This window comes from Pelophylax lessonae, assembly GCF_965119305.1.
Source record: "Pelophylax lessonae genome assembly, chromosome: 11".
Classification (NCBI taxonomy): domain Eukaryota; kingdom Metazoa; phylum Chordata; class Amphibia; order Anura; family Ranidae; genus Pelophylax; species Pelophylax lessonae.
In genome coordinates, this window is record NC_138778.1 from 57,201,820 (window position 1) to 57,215,733 (window position 13,914).

The following is a 13,914-nucleotide window of genomic DNA, read 5'->3' on the forward strand; positions in this document are numbered from 1 at the left end:
GGAGGGCTCAGCCCGTGTACAAATACTATAGGAAAGGCGTGGCCAAAGCCCAACGTTCTCCATTCTGGGCTCGGCTGTCATTGTTTACAGTGATTTGGTTCCTCAGCAATACAGGAAACTGCGTGACTCGGCGATCAGGCCAGGAAAACGTTAAAATCTGCTTCCTGAATCTATAGAACAAGAGCAGGAGAGCTCCATACTGAGGATATTCAGGTTATATAATAATCAGGTCAGTGGTCCTTACATAAGAACCAAGAGGATGTATGCAGGGCCCTCCATCATCAGGAACCCCTAGAGAGCCATCCTCCTAATCCCTGGATGATGATGATGTATAATGTCTCCATAGGCGATCTGTGCGAGGCGTACACAAGGCCGTGACCGATCAGCGATTGTCTGTCATCACAATGTACTGGAGATAAGATCACCGGACGCTTCCCATTTCCTTCACCATAGGACTCCATTTTTATTTATTATTTTTCATAACCAATCGCCTTGCAAGTCTTTATTATTCATCGAAGAGCCCGGCGAGGAGGAAGAGTGTCCAGTATGCAGCGTGGAACCTGCTTCATCAACTACGAGGATTTCCGGGAATGCTTCGATTCCTACAAACAGGAGACCAAGCTGACTTTCGCCATCCAGAGCTGTGCGTCTGTCCAGCACCACAACCTCAAGAACGGCACCGATATCCGCGATGACATTGTGTAAGAATCTGCGCTGGTATTATACTGGGAAAAGGGTCGCTTCACCCAATATTGGGTATTTTTGTTATTTAGTAGATGTGAAGATGGAATTCAAATCTAAAATGAAAGGGTTAATTCACCCAGTATATAAAGTTTTTGATCACTATTGGCCTATAAAGGGTGTGGGTTTTGCCGTCATCCCTGGAAGGTTTGTATGTGGGGGTTGGTACCTCAAGCCAAGTTGGATGGGACTTTTTAGGCAAGTAATTTTCAGAACATATCAGTTTATAAAAACGATAAATATTTAATATTTTCAATTAAATATGATACAGGTAAGTACAGGCGTACCCCACTTTTAAGTACACAATGGGACCAGAGCATGTATGTAAAACGAAAATGTACTTAAAGCGGAGTTCCACCCTGGAATTTTTTTTTTTTTTTTAAAAATACCCCCGGGACAGTCAGGGCTAGTGAATTCCACAATGGCTAGCCTCTGATCTGTCCCGGGTTGCACTTACCTGTTAGGACAAACACTTACCTTGAAAAAGTCTTGTCCAGCGCTGCCATCTCAGGTGTGGGCAGCTTGAAGCCAGCGCGATCCTCTTCGGCATCCTCTTCCTTCTTGTTCTGTCCCACGATGCACTGCGCCGGCCCCGCCGTCACTTCCGGGTGCGCGCGTCATCCCTCCACAGCTTCTGGGCATGCCCAGAAGCTGTTTAGAAGGGAATGACGCGCGCGCCCCGGAACTGACGTCGGGGCTGATGCAGGCGCAATGATTCCTGGGAGCTATGACGTTCAGCTCCCAGGAATCATTGCAAAGCCAGGAAGTGACGACGGGCCGCGGCCGAGCAAGAAGGAAGTAAGGTGAGTATATTTTCTTCTCTACGAGGTAAGTAAAAAAAAAAAATGCGATTATCCATTTGTTTTTCAGGTGACCCGGAGCGAGAAGATGGAGGTAAGTATAAAATTAGGGTGGAACTCCACTTTAAAGTGAAGCAATACCTTTTTTTCACTTCTCAATGCATGTAAATACACCAGCTCCATAGGAAATCTTGGTCGGCTTGACATGGCACTGCTCCCAAACCATAAGTGACAAGAATACCAAGCTTGGGGAGCATGTTAAGGGGATCCAGGACTATGACAAGGTAGATTACCTAGGCAAGCTGGCCAGCCACAAATATATAAGTATATGTTGTAGTCCTGGGTCCCCTCTCGGTGCTCCCTAAGTTTGGTATCCCTGTCACTTATGGTTTGGGAGCAGTACCATGTCAAGCTGACCAAGATTTCCCATAGAGGCCAATGTTAAAAACCGGGAGTAGTGCCATGCCAAGCTGACCAGGCGGTGTCTGTACTCGCGAGTGTACTTAAAGTGAGTGTACTTTAAACGGGCTATGCCTGTACATAGTTGTGAGTGTTGGGTGATAGACCCAAGTGAAGAGGTGTCCAAAGTCAGAAAATTATGTGAAATCGGTGACAATTTAGGATAATCTCTGTCAAACGCAGGAAAAAATCTCTGACTTATAGAGATTATCCTAAATTGTCACCGATTTCACACATGTCACATAACTTTCTGACTTTGGACACCTCTTCACTTGGGTCTATCACCCAACACTCACAACTATGTACTTACCTGTATCATATTTAATTTAAAATATTAAATATTTATTGTTTTTATAAACTGATATTTTCTGAAAATTACTTGCCTAAAAAGTCCCATCCAACTTGGCTTGAGGTACCAACCCCCACATACAAGGGTTAATTCACCCTTCCAGAAAAAATGTAAAGGTGAACTAACCCATACAGTTGTCAAACATCGCCAAATCAGCATTCTGGTTGTTCTCAGCGAATAAGTGCAGGAACTCTGGGCTGCATTGAATGTTGGGTTTGGGTGTGTTTGGCCTAATTGCAGTTGGAGGAACGTAGAGGCAATAATTACCAAGAGTGAATTATGTAGAGTTCATGTGTACACAAAGTGCAGAGTTCAGGTGTGCACTATGTACATGGTTAAAGTGATACTAAAGTCTCGTGTTTTGGGGTGTGTGTGTTTTTTTTTTTTTTTTTTATTGAAAATAACAAACATGTTGTAATTCCCTGCCCTGTGCAGTCATTTAGTCATTTTGAGCAGCACAGATCCTCTTCTCGTGTCCAGTGCCCCCACAGCAAGCAGCTTGCTATGGGGGCACCAGAGCTGAGCCACAGCTCCCTGTGTCCATTCAGACATGGAGCCGTGGCCTGGCCCCGTCCCCTTCTCTCCTCCATTGGCTGACTGACTTTGACAGCAGCGGGAGCCAATGGCGCTGCACTGCTATCTCATCCAATGAGGAGGGGACCTGAGGCACTCCTGTAACATCGCTGGATCTGGATGGACCTCAGGTAAGTTTTGGGGGGCTGAGGGGGGCCGCTGCATAGAATGCATTAAGATATTAAAAAAAAAAAAAAACTGCCTTTACAACCACTTTAAGCGGAGTTCCAGCCTCACACACTCACCTGTCCAGGTCCAGCATTGCGGCCACCCGAAGCCTCACTCTTCTTCCTCTCTGCTCTGCGGCGCCGGCATCACTGGTGTGGGCACCCGGCTGTGACAGTTTGCGGCTTCACAGCCGGGTACGCACTGCGCATGTGCGAGTTGCGCTATGCGTCGTGATTGGCCGGCATTCTTCTGGGACTTCTGACATGTCCCAGAAAATTGCAGGGAGGGAGGGGGAGAGGAGAACTTCCGCTCAGGGTGCCGCGGCGCTCCGAGGGGAAGTGGGAGCGGGTACCTGTCAAAACTAGGTACCCGCTCCCCCCCCAAAAAAAATGACATGTCAAATGTGGCATGTCAGGGGGTTAGAACTGCCTAAAACGGAAGTTCAACTTTTGGGTGGAACTCCGCTTTAAGAAGTGTGCTATATGCAGAGTTCAGGGGTGCTCTATGTACAGGGTTGTGGAGTGCGCTGCATACAGAGTGCAAGGCTTAGGGGTGTGCTATGTACAGTTTGCAGCGTTCAAATCTCGCACAGGCTGTTCACGTCTTACTTCCCTTCTTGGCTCTGATCTCTGCAACACTTTCCACCATCTCTGCACACATCTCCCTCCACAGCCTTCACCCCCCCCCCCCCCTCCCCAAAAGCTTCCTTGCATTTCACCTACCCGCTTCTCTCACTTGCAGGGAGGCAGGTGAGCATCCGTGCACCTGGGCCTAGATGGTGATCTTAGTGCAGCCTACTATGTGATACCCCATCCCACACTCCACCTGCATCCCCCTTATCCCCACTGTGAGTTCAGGGCAGGCAGGGATCTGTCAGAGCCACCTAGAAGAAAGCTGTCCTTGTAAACACAGAGGCCTTCTGTGTATACAAGTGACATGATGAGCGGGGAGAGGAGGGTGAGAGCTGGAAGTGGCAGAATGGTGTTCCATCATATTCTGGCTGAAAAGAGGCCCTGGGTGCGAGGGCCACATGAAATGCCCATGGGCCTTGTGTTTGACACATTCCATACAGTCTACCAACCCTACCCCCTCCAGTCCCGCCATACTTTTTTCCTAGGATGCTGAGCTGTCAGTGCCCACATAGCTGGTCCAGGGATTTTAAATCCCCACTGTTCTTTTCTGTGCAGCACTTGCCAAGCAAACATCTGCCATTGACCTAAGGGTAAAAGTGGAGCGGAGCTAGGTCCAGAAAATCACAGCTATTACTGCCGTAGTCCCGAATACTATAGTGACTTCCAGCTTACCCATCGCTCCATCAGGTATAAGATATGTATACTTATGATGTTCCAAGCTGGAACAATATAACTATGCAATACAAATATTTCCTGAAGTTCTGCTTTAAAGTGGTTGTAAACCCTCACATCTACCTAGTGAAGTGACAGGCCTCAGATGATACAGAGATGAAACCAATCCTCCTACATAAGTTGTACCTGTCTATCTGCAGCCCTCTCTTCTCTACATTCATTTAAAGTGCTAAATTTTTTGTAAAACTTGTCTGAGAATTCAGAAAAAAGGGGATGGAGAGCTGAAGTTGCACTCTGCAGAGCTCAGTGAGGAGAGCTCTGAAAACTGATTGGAGGGAATGGACAATAGCCAAGGAACTAAGCCACAGACAAGGGATATAAAGGGATATGCTTTGTTCATATTGTCTGAGGTTTACAACCGCTTTAACTGTTTTTTTTTTTTCTAAATCTCTTTGACCATGGGTGAGATCCTGTGTTTGACTTCCTAGGTTTGCACACCTACCTTAGGCCTTGTTTACACTTGTGTTGCTCCTGAAGAGCAATCTGCATTCAGATCATTGTTCAGAGAGCATTTGACCGGTGGTGAAGAGGCATTAAATCGACTCCTCACTGCTTGTTTTAACCCCTAAGGCTCGGTTCACACTGAGGCGACACGACTCCTTACTACTTTGGGGGCGACTTGTGCATTACATTGCATCATGACTTGCAGGGACTTCACATAATGGAAGTCTATACAAGTCGCTCCGAGGTTGCCCCGAAGTAGTACAGGACCCTTTTTCTAAGTTGGAGCGACTTGTGTCGCTCCTATTAGAACGGGTCCTGTGCTAATCAATGGCAGGCGACCCACCGCGACTTGTCAGGCGACCAAGTCGCCTGACAAGTCGAGCTAGTGTGAATGGGGACATACAGTGTAAATGAGCTGTCCCCTCAAAATAACTCAACACACAGCCATTAGTGTATAAACTGCTTGCAACTAAAATGAGTACACCCCCCTAAGTGAAAATGTCTAAATTGAGCCCAAAGTGTCAATATTTTGTGTGGCCACCATTATTTTTCAGCACTGCCTTAACCCTCTTGGGCATGGAGTTCACCAGAGCTTCACAGGTTGTCATTGGAGTCCTCTTCCACTCCTCCATGGTGACATCACAGAGCTGGTGGATGTTAGAGACCTTGCGCTCCTCCACCTTCCGTTTGAAGATGCCCCACAGATGCTTAATAGGGATTAGGTCTGGAGACATGCTTCGCCAGTCCATCACCTTTACCCTCAGCTTCTTAGCAAGGCAGTGGTCGTCTTGGAGGTGTTTTTGGGGTCATTATGTTGGAATACTGCCCTGCAGCCCAATCTCCGAAGAGGGGATCATGCTCTGCTTCAGTATGTCACAGTACATGTTGGCATTCATGGTTCCCTTAATTGAACTGTAGCTCACCAGTGCTGGCAGCACTCATGCAGTCCCAGACCATGAGCCACTCCCAGCACCATGCTTGACTGTAGGCAAGACACACTTGTCTTTGTACTCCTCACCCGGTTGCAGCCACACACGCTTGACACCATCTGAACCAAATAAGTTTATCTTGGTCTCATCGGACCATAGGACATGGTTCCAGTAATCCATGTCCTCAGTCTGCTTGTCTTTAGTAAACTGCGGGCTTTCTTGTGCATCATCTTTAGAAGAGGCTTCCTTCTGGGATAACAGCCAATTTGATGCAGTGTGCGGCGTATGGTCTGAGCACTGACAGGCTGATCCCCCACCCCTTCAACCTCTGCAGCAATGCTGGCAACACTCATCTCTATTTTCCAAAGACAACCTCTGGATATGACGCTGAACACGTGCACTCCACTTCTTTGGTCGACCTTGGCAAAGACTGTTCAGAGTAGAATCTGTCCTGTTAAACTGCTGAATGGTCTTGGCCACTGTGCTGCAGTTCAGTTTAAGGGTCTTGCAAATCTTCTTATAGCCTAGGCCAGAGATGGCAAACCTTGGCTCCCCAGATGTTTTGGAACTACATTTCCCATGATACCCATGCACTCTGCGGTGTAGCTGAGCATCATGGGAAATGTAGTTCCAAAACATCTGGGGTGCTAAGGTTCACCATCACTGATGAGAGCTAAAGATCCCGGGAGCCGTACATCAGAACAAGACCTGATGTGTAGACAAGTGGCACTCAGCCTGGACGCCCGCCAGACCATGCCCCAAACGCGTTTCACTTTGTCCACTGGAGCTTACTCATAGGAAAAAGCACCTGTTGGAGGGGGTGGTTTATGGTATATGCATCATCGCTCACCACTAAGTGGGTAATTAAGTGCCAGGTGTGTGAGGTAACATATCAGTGATCAAGCAGAATATATCATGAAGAAGGGCTATGGGCAAAGCAACTACATAGAATCTATTTGCTTGGCCGGCCAGCCTCTAGTTTAGTCTGTGTGTGGATAAAGTAAGGTGCAAAGATATGTGGTGGTGTAGCTGAAATATAAACTACTTAACCCCCCCCCCCCCCCCCCATAAAAGACCCAAAAGCTTTACTAATATGGTTCCTAAAAATTGAAAGGGAGGAACACCCTCTAAAATTCTGTTATATAAAGGGTTTAAAGGTGCACAATAACAAAGACACTCTACTGCCAGTGCGGAAACCCTCCCCCCCCCCCCCCCCCACTCCTGAATCGGATCACGAGCATGTCCACACCTGTGCGGTGCGATCTGGCAGTCGCTCTGGGTTTTGTGATCTGTTTCGGGGTGTCGTTACACTACACTGACGCCCGTGGCGGTTTGCGTGAGATTCAATGGGTTTCATAAGTGAACCGGAATATTTATATTTTTTTATTTTTCATTCTTTTTCCATCTCTGTACTTGACTTGTAGAGTGTCTTGTTAGAGTTCTCATTTTAGCCCCTTTATTTATGTACTAGTAAATACTAATTTTAATACTAGTAAAGCTTTTGGGTCTTTTCTGGGCGGGGTTTAAGTAGTTTATATTTTAGTTACACCACCACATATTTTTGCACTTTACTTTATCCACACACAGACTAAACTGGAGGCTGGCCAGCCAAGCAAATAGATTCTCTGTAGTTGCTGTGCCCATAGACCTTTTTGAAGAGGAAGTAAACCTTCCCTGGATTGTTTTTCCCTAAAGGTAAGACTTCTTATAGGCTTACCTATAGGTACTGTAAATAACCCCTAAACATGCAGTTTTACTGTATATGCCCGTGCCATTTCTTCAGAGCCCTAGGTCATGACCAGTGGCTCCCACACGCATGTACAGGAGTGACCTCACGCAACCCTGGCCAGTCACACAGCTGGAGTCTACTGACCCGGAAGGAAGAAAGGCGAAGATGGATGCAGCCTCCATCACTGACAACGAGGGCTTCGTTTGCAGGTAAGTTTCACAATGTGCTACATTATACCTTTACTTTGCCGGTCAGAAAAGGGGGGGGGGGGGGGGGAGAAGAGGCAACATTCACCCCCCCCCTTTTTTTTTTTTTTTTGCAAAACTAAAAATACACAGCAGAGCCTTTGGGCATACCCAGCCTAAAGTAAACCAAACATCAGCAATAAGAAAGGAGGGCGAAACAAAACCTAAAAAAAAAAAAAACCCATATAATTCCAGAAGTCTTAACAAAACCGCTTCTCAACTCCAAATACAGGATTAGGAAAGAGAGTAACTTATGGTACCGTTCGTCTCATTGGTTAGGATTATATGCACCTTCGAGCTACTGGACGCATAGTTAAGTTACAGTACCTCCATAGAGCATGTCGACAAATACTCATATCCAAGGGGGCTTAATACCTTGGGCAGAAGTTGTCGAGGAGGACTCAGGCCAGATATCCCAGACTTTGGAAAATGTATTAGGACATCCCGGGAGAGGTATGTGGCTTTATATAATTGCAATCCCGCGTTCACGAAGGACTGCCAGAAAACTATAGTAGGAGCCTCCCTGGATTTCCACTTCACTATAATGGCTTTGCAGGCATAGAAAAGGAGTAAACTAAGGAGGGTTTGAAGCGCCCTATGAAGAGCTAAAGGGGTCACCAGACCAAGTAAGCAAATTTCTATGGTGAGAGGGACCCCAACCATAGTTAATGTAGCGAAACGCATCAATGCACTTTCTGACGTCCCTTTCTGGTCCTTTCCTGGTTCTCCGTGGAACACACGCGGCCGCTTTGATACGTTTTATCTGCTTTTGCAAGTATTATTTTATGTGAGTATATTTCTTTTTGGCGGAAAATTAAGTTTGAAAACAGGCTTCACTATTTTGGATTGCTTAATGTTTTTGGAGCTGCCTATGGCTACTAAATTGAAGGGATACTCTCCAGCACATTGCACCTTCCACCAAGGAGAGGATTTTCCATGTTAAAGTTTCCAACCAACTAGGGAAACAGTTAGGAGGATCCCTCTGAAATACAAGCGTTTTTGACCCCTGACAAGGGTCCATCCATTCTGGTGAGTGGGGTTTTTGAAGGGGATCAAGTCACCTGGCACCAGTGATTATCCTAGGAGCACCTCAGCACTTACACAGGAGCACCTTAATATTGTATTTTGCACAACTTTCCAGCACCACCAGCACTTCCATTTATATCTATGGTTGCACTTTGTGCACATAAAATTTGAACTTTCTTAATTTTGTGGACTTTATTATGAATTTGGCTATTTTAGGTACTTTATATTTACTACACTAGCACTTAACTTATTTATATTTATGGTTGCACCTTGTGCACATGAAATCTGAATTTTTCAATTTTGTGGATCTTATTATAAATTTTGTTATTTTAGGCACTTTATATTTTTGCAAGCGCTGTGTTTTTCTGTTTTACTACGGGTAAAGAACATGTTAACGTCAAGGCGTCTTGGGGGAACAGACTACCCCCTCTCCCCCCCCCCCCTTTCTTCAGGGCGTAAATGTTGCCGTTCAAATCTGCAACCAACAGCATAAGGTTATGCTGTCGGTTGCAGATCTGAACGGCAACAAAGTCTGAAAAAGTCTGTTTCTCCGAAACACGTTGGATTTAACACGTTCTGCTACCAATAAAATGACAATCTTTTGATCCAAGTGGGGTTCTTATTGCTGATTTGGGGTGCTCCTTTAACCGACTACCACTAAAAACAAATGACATAATGCCTGTGGTCAGTAGGAGGAGGAATGAGTCCTCATTGTTAGTTGGACCAATTGTTTATCAGCAGGAGGAATTATGCCCCATTGTCAGTGGGGAGGAATAGTGTCCCATCGTTGGTGTCAGTGGGAGGAATAGGGACTTGTATCAATGGGCGTAATTGTGGGTCATATCAGTGGTAGCAGCAGTGCCCCAAGGACTGGATAAAGGCAAGCAAATGGCTGCATCTGGCCTGCAGGCCATAGTTTGGAGACCACTGATCTAAAAGGACCATGTGGCTTGGAACTTTGTCCCTTTTGAGGGAGCTAGTCAGGTCTTCCACTAATTTGATATCTGCCACCCAACTGAGCCATTGTTGAATTAATGGAGGCAAAGTAGGCATGCACAGCACAGGGATACATGCACAAATGTGCTCGTGTTGGACTAATCCTAGGTGTGCCACATCCCAGGTAAGAATTGCAAAGAAAAATTTCCCCTGGTTGTGGGACTTTTTAGGCATTGGTTTAAAGAAGTTGAATGTACACAACAAAATATTTAATGAAAATACAATTTATTGGAAAATATTACATGGGTTAAAAGAATGGCAAGGTAATACAATGCATAAAATCCGCAGGCAGAAAAGTGACCACTAGACCCCAGGGTATAGATCCAACGCGTTTCGACCCATTGTGACTTCGAAATGCATTGGGTCTATACCCTGAGGTCTAGTGGTCATTTTTCTGCCTGCGGATTTTATGTATTGTATTAGCTTGCCATTCTTTTAACCCATGTAATTTTTTCCAATAAATTGTATTTTCATTAAATATTTTGTTGTGTACATTCAACTTCTTTAAACCAGTGCCTAAAAAGTCCCACAACCAGGGGAAATTTCTTTGCAGCACAGGGGGATACATGAGCGTGCTGCATTAACCAGATGTACTACTGAGTTTTTGTAGGTTTTGGGTGAAATATTGTGATGAAGAGGGAAATAATCTAGGGAGGTTATCCTTTGCGCACAAAGGGAAAATCTGCTCTTTTGGAAATCTTAACACACACACATGTATATAGTGGGAAATAACTCGTGAAAATGCAAAAAATCATAATTGAATTATACTGTTTAACATTCCATACATGTTTTGATATGAGATTAAGTAGCATGAGATTAAAATCCTCTGCAGCTAGGACCCCTTGCACACAGGGCTGCTAGGTGCTGTGCGTCCCTCCCAGCATTTTAGTGTACCCTGCCTACAGGCTGTGGCTAGAGGGGGGTTGATCATTGTACTGAGTGGTACTCGTGTTTAGGACCCTTTGTGTTCAGGGACGAGTGTTGTGGGCATTCATTCCTGAAGGCATAGGGACCTTTAAATGCAAATACCACGTATTACAGTGATAAGCCACAGCCTGCCATAGATGGCTGCAGGCAATCGGGTTGCATGCTGCACCTGTACCTGCCGTTTACACTAAATTGCAGGGAGTGATTTACAGTAGCTAGACTGCCCGGTGTGCAAGGGGAGTACTTTGGCAATATACTGTTTCTGCAGCCTCTCTAAATGGTATATGTGGATCTCCATTTAAATATTAAATTTTTTATTTTTTTTTCTGCCAGATATACTCAAGTGAAGTTTCGCTGTTCCAAGCTGCAAGGACACAATGGTAAAAGAAAGTCTCAAGAAGTCACCTGCCCAGCCTACTTTTTTCTGCAGTATGATTCCACAATAGATCGACTTGTCGTTAAAGAAGAATGCTCCACCCATGTCCACGACAAGCCGACAAGTCTGAAAGCGTCTCCCCCTACACGTCCACAGAAAGTGGTAAATTCAGAATGTGGGGAGCTGGAATCTCCATCTAAAAAGAGATGCGGTGAAACAATATCTTTAACTCTAGATACAGAATATAATGAAAATCTTCAACTGCATGTGCCATGTGAAGATGAAGAGAGTTTGTCATTGGAGGGAAACGATGGCAGTGAAGCTGATTCTCCCAATGCCCCCAAAGACTGTGTTCAGGAGGTGTTGTCCATAGAGGCTATTTCACGTTTAGGTGAGTTGATGAAGAAATTTCAAACCAAAGATATTGGTTCCAAAGCCTTGTTAAGCATTGGAAGTGAACAACAGTTGGAGCAGATAAGCTTTCAAACTAGTAAAATGTGTGGATTGTTTGTAAAGTTCCCAGAGGGCCTTCTGATCCACAAGGTGGTCAATAAACGTGGATACACATTGTATGCTTTTCTAGTGGAAAACACAGAGCGCAGAGCAAAGGTAATTAACTTCTCTTTCGTTCGAGAGGATAATGCAAGGGAGGTCTCCAAAATGTTGGAAACCTTTAAAAATTTCAACCCAGAATGGCAAAAGGTAAAGATTATCTATACAGATATCTTTTTTAGACACCAGGAAAACTTGAGAGAGGCATTTCCTTCAGCCAGGACTCTCTTGTCTGTGTTCCATACTGTGCGTTTCATTGAAAGAGAGATTAAAGGATCATCTTGCTTCAAGGAATGGCTCCGTAAATGGATTGATGATGCCATTCATCACACAACCCCAGAAAAACTGAAATTCTTAGCGGAACAAATACAATATAAATTGGACAAAGAGGTTTATGAAAACCTTTACACAAACTGGTTCTCTTGTGAATTGCTGTGGTACATGCATATGAAGAAAGGTTTGCTTTCTAGTACCATGTACATGGACAGCTTGGGCTTGGTAAACGATACGATCACCAGCCTACTTGAAAAAGATTTACCTATGGAAGAAAAGCTCCAGCTGTTTGTTGACTCTGCAGACCATTTCAATAGCAAGGGGTTGGAAAACAAAAGGGATGGCTGTTTGGATTTTTCCAAGAATATCGTCAAACTTCCGAAAAAGAGAAGGGTAAAAGCAAAATCTGTTGATCCTTCACAACCGCCAACCCGCCCTGCTTTGAAAAAGAATGCTAGTTTGCCAAAGGTCATGGACTCCGTAGACCACAAACCTAAGCTGCTGCCTTCCAAACTACAGAAAATTTCAGACAGAATGTTACTTTCCTTGAAGAAGAACTGCAATGACCTTGGCTTTCAGCTGTGCAGTAAGGAGTGGGAAGTGGGTCAGAAGTCTAGCCACCTTATAAGTGTGCAGACCACTTGCATTCATGTCCAGTTTCTGGAAGAATCCCATCAAGTCTCTCAGGATGGTGTAACCTGCACTTGCTATTTCAATATTCTTTATAGGCTGCCATGTAGACATATCTTAACTATGCTACTTACAAACAAAAAGCTGGTTGACCGAGAAATGATTGGTGTCAGGTGGCAGAAGAGGGCCATAAAACCAATGGCACAAGACAAGATATTGGATACGGTACTTTGCAATTCTAAATCTGAAGAAGAAGCTAACAGAAGGGTAGACATGATCAACAGTCTGGTCATGGAATTCGCTAATCTACTCCTGCAGGGTGATGAGAAGGAAATGCACGTTAGAGCTACTACGCTACAGAGGGTAATGGATATGTGGCCCAAGGAGTCAAATACTAATAAAGGACACCTTGCTGAGAGTAACTCTAACGACCTGCCTTACAGATGGGTAAAGAAGGAACCCAATGAAGGAGAAGCAAATTCTGACGGTTGTGAACTGTACAGACTAGAAACTTGATCCGACCATAAGTTCAATATTTATTAGTAGACCAAATAAAACCTCTAATAGACTCCTGTAACTGTGTTTATATGTCAGAAACAAAAAACTCTTAAGTCTCATCTGCATTTGCTCCTCTGAGAGCTTTGCTGTGTGGCCTGTTGCCTTTTAGAAGTCTCCTGGCCAAGCTTTGGGCCTCATTCACATGGGTGCTGAGGCCCGTACACTGTGAATTAGCTATTTATGCAGCTAGAGATGTTAGGTGTTGCATGGGCCATGTAAGCCTATAGGGCTGTTTTGACACTGCCGCTCCTAACTTGACATAGCTGTGGGTCAGTGGCCCCCCAACGCACAATGTTTGCATTTGGGGCTGCTCACCTGCATCCCTGTCAAATAAGGATGAGCAGCTGTGCTCGGACGGCCGCTGCATCCCTGTAGACCTAAATGGGCTGATTGCACCCAGCAAATGGCACCTCAAGCTGCATAAGCAAAAAGCTGAATCATGGTGTACAGGTCATGTTGCCCATGTGAACTACAGTCGCCATTCATTCCCATAAAAGAAAAAATAAGAAATTCCCTGTTATGGTAAAAGTTGATGGCCTTCTCATAGGAAATAAACATGTACAGAAGAGCCTAGCCTGGTTACTTCAGAAGTAACAGTCCCCAGCAGACCCCACGATTGAGATCTCCTAGTAGGGACAGGTAAGTGCAAGATTTGGGAAGGCTTTAAAAGTGTAAATGTACAAGTATAGCAATCCCTTAATTTGCTTATCGATCTTGGATTCATATTTTGCATTTTATCTGGTTTAGATGACCGGCCTCTCCTGAGTGCCGGTCA

At 45.0% G+C, this 13,914-nt stretch overlaps 1 protein-coding gene across 1 annotated transcript; it reads left to right on the plus strand.

Annotated features, from left to right (window-relative positions):
- The first annotated feature begins 47 nt into the window (after positions 1-47).
- On the plus strand, positions 48-13,144 carry ZSWIM3 (zinc finger SWIM-type containing 3). Its single transcript, XM_082272954.1, has 3 exons — positions 48-229; positions 347-701; positions 11,084-13,144. The coding sequence occupies exons 2-3, from the start codon at positions 547-549 to the stop codon at positions 13,095-13,097; spliced, it is 2,169 nt and encodes a 722-aa protein (XP_082129080.1). The 5' UTR covers positions 48-229; positions 347-546; the 3' UTR covers positions 13,098-13,144.
- The last annotated feature ends 770 nt before the right edge of the window (positions 13,145-13,914 follow it).

Coding starts and splice junctions, on each gene's coding strand:
- ZSWIM3 (XM_082272954.1), top strand. CDS start 547: ATGCAGCGTGGAACCTGCTTCATCAACTACGAGGATTTCCGGGAATGC. Junction 702..11,083: donor GATATCCGCGATGACATTGT/GTAAGAATCTGC, acceptor TTTTTCTGCCAG/ATATACTCAAGTGAAGTTTC.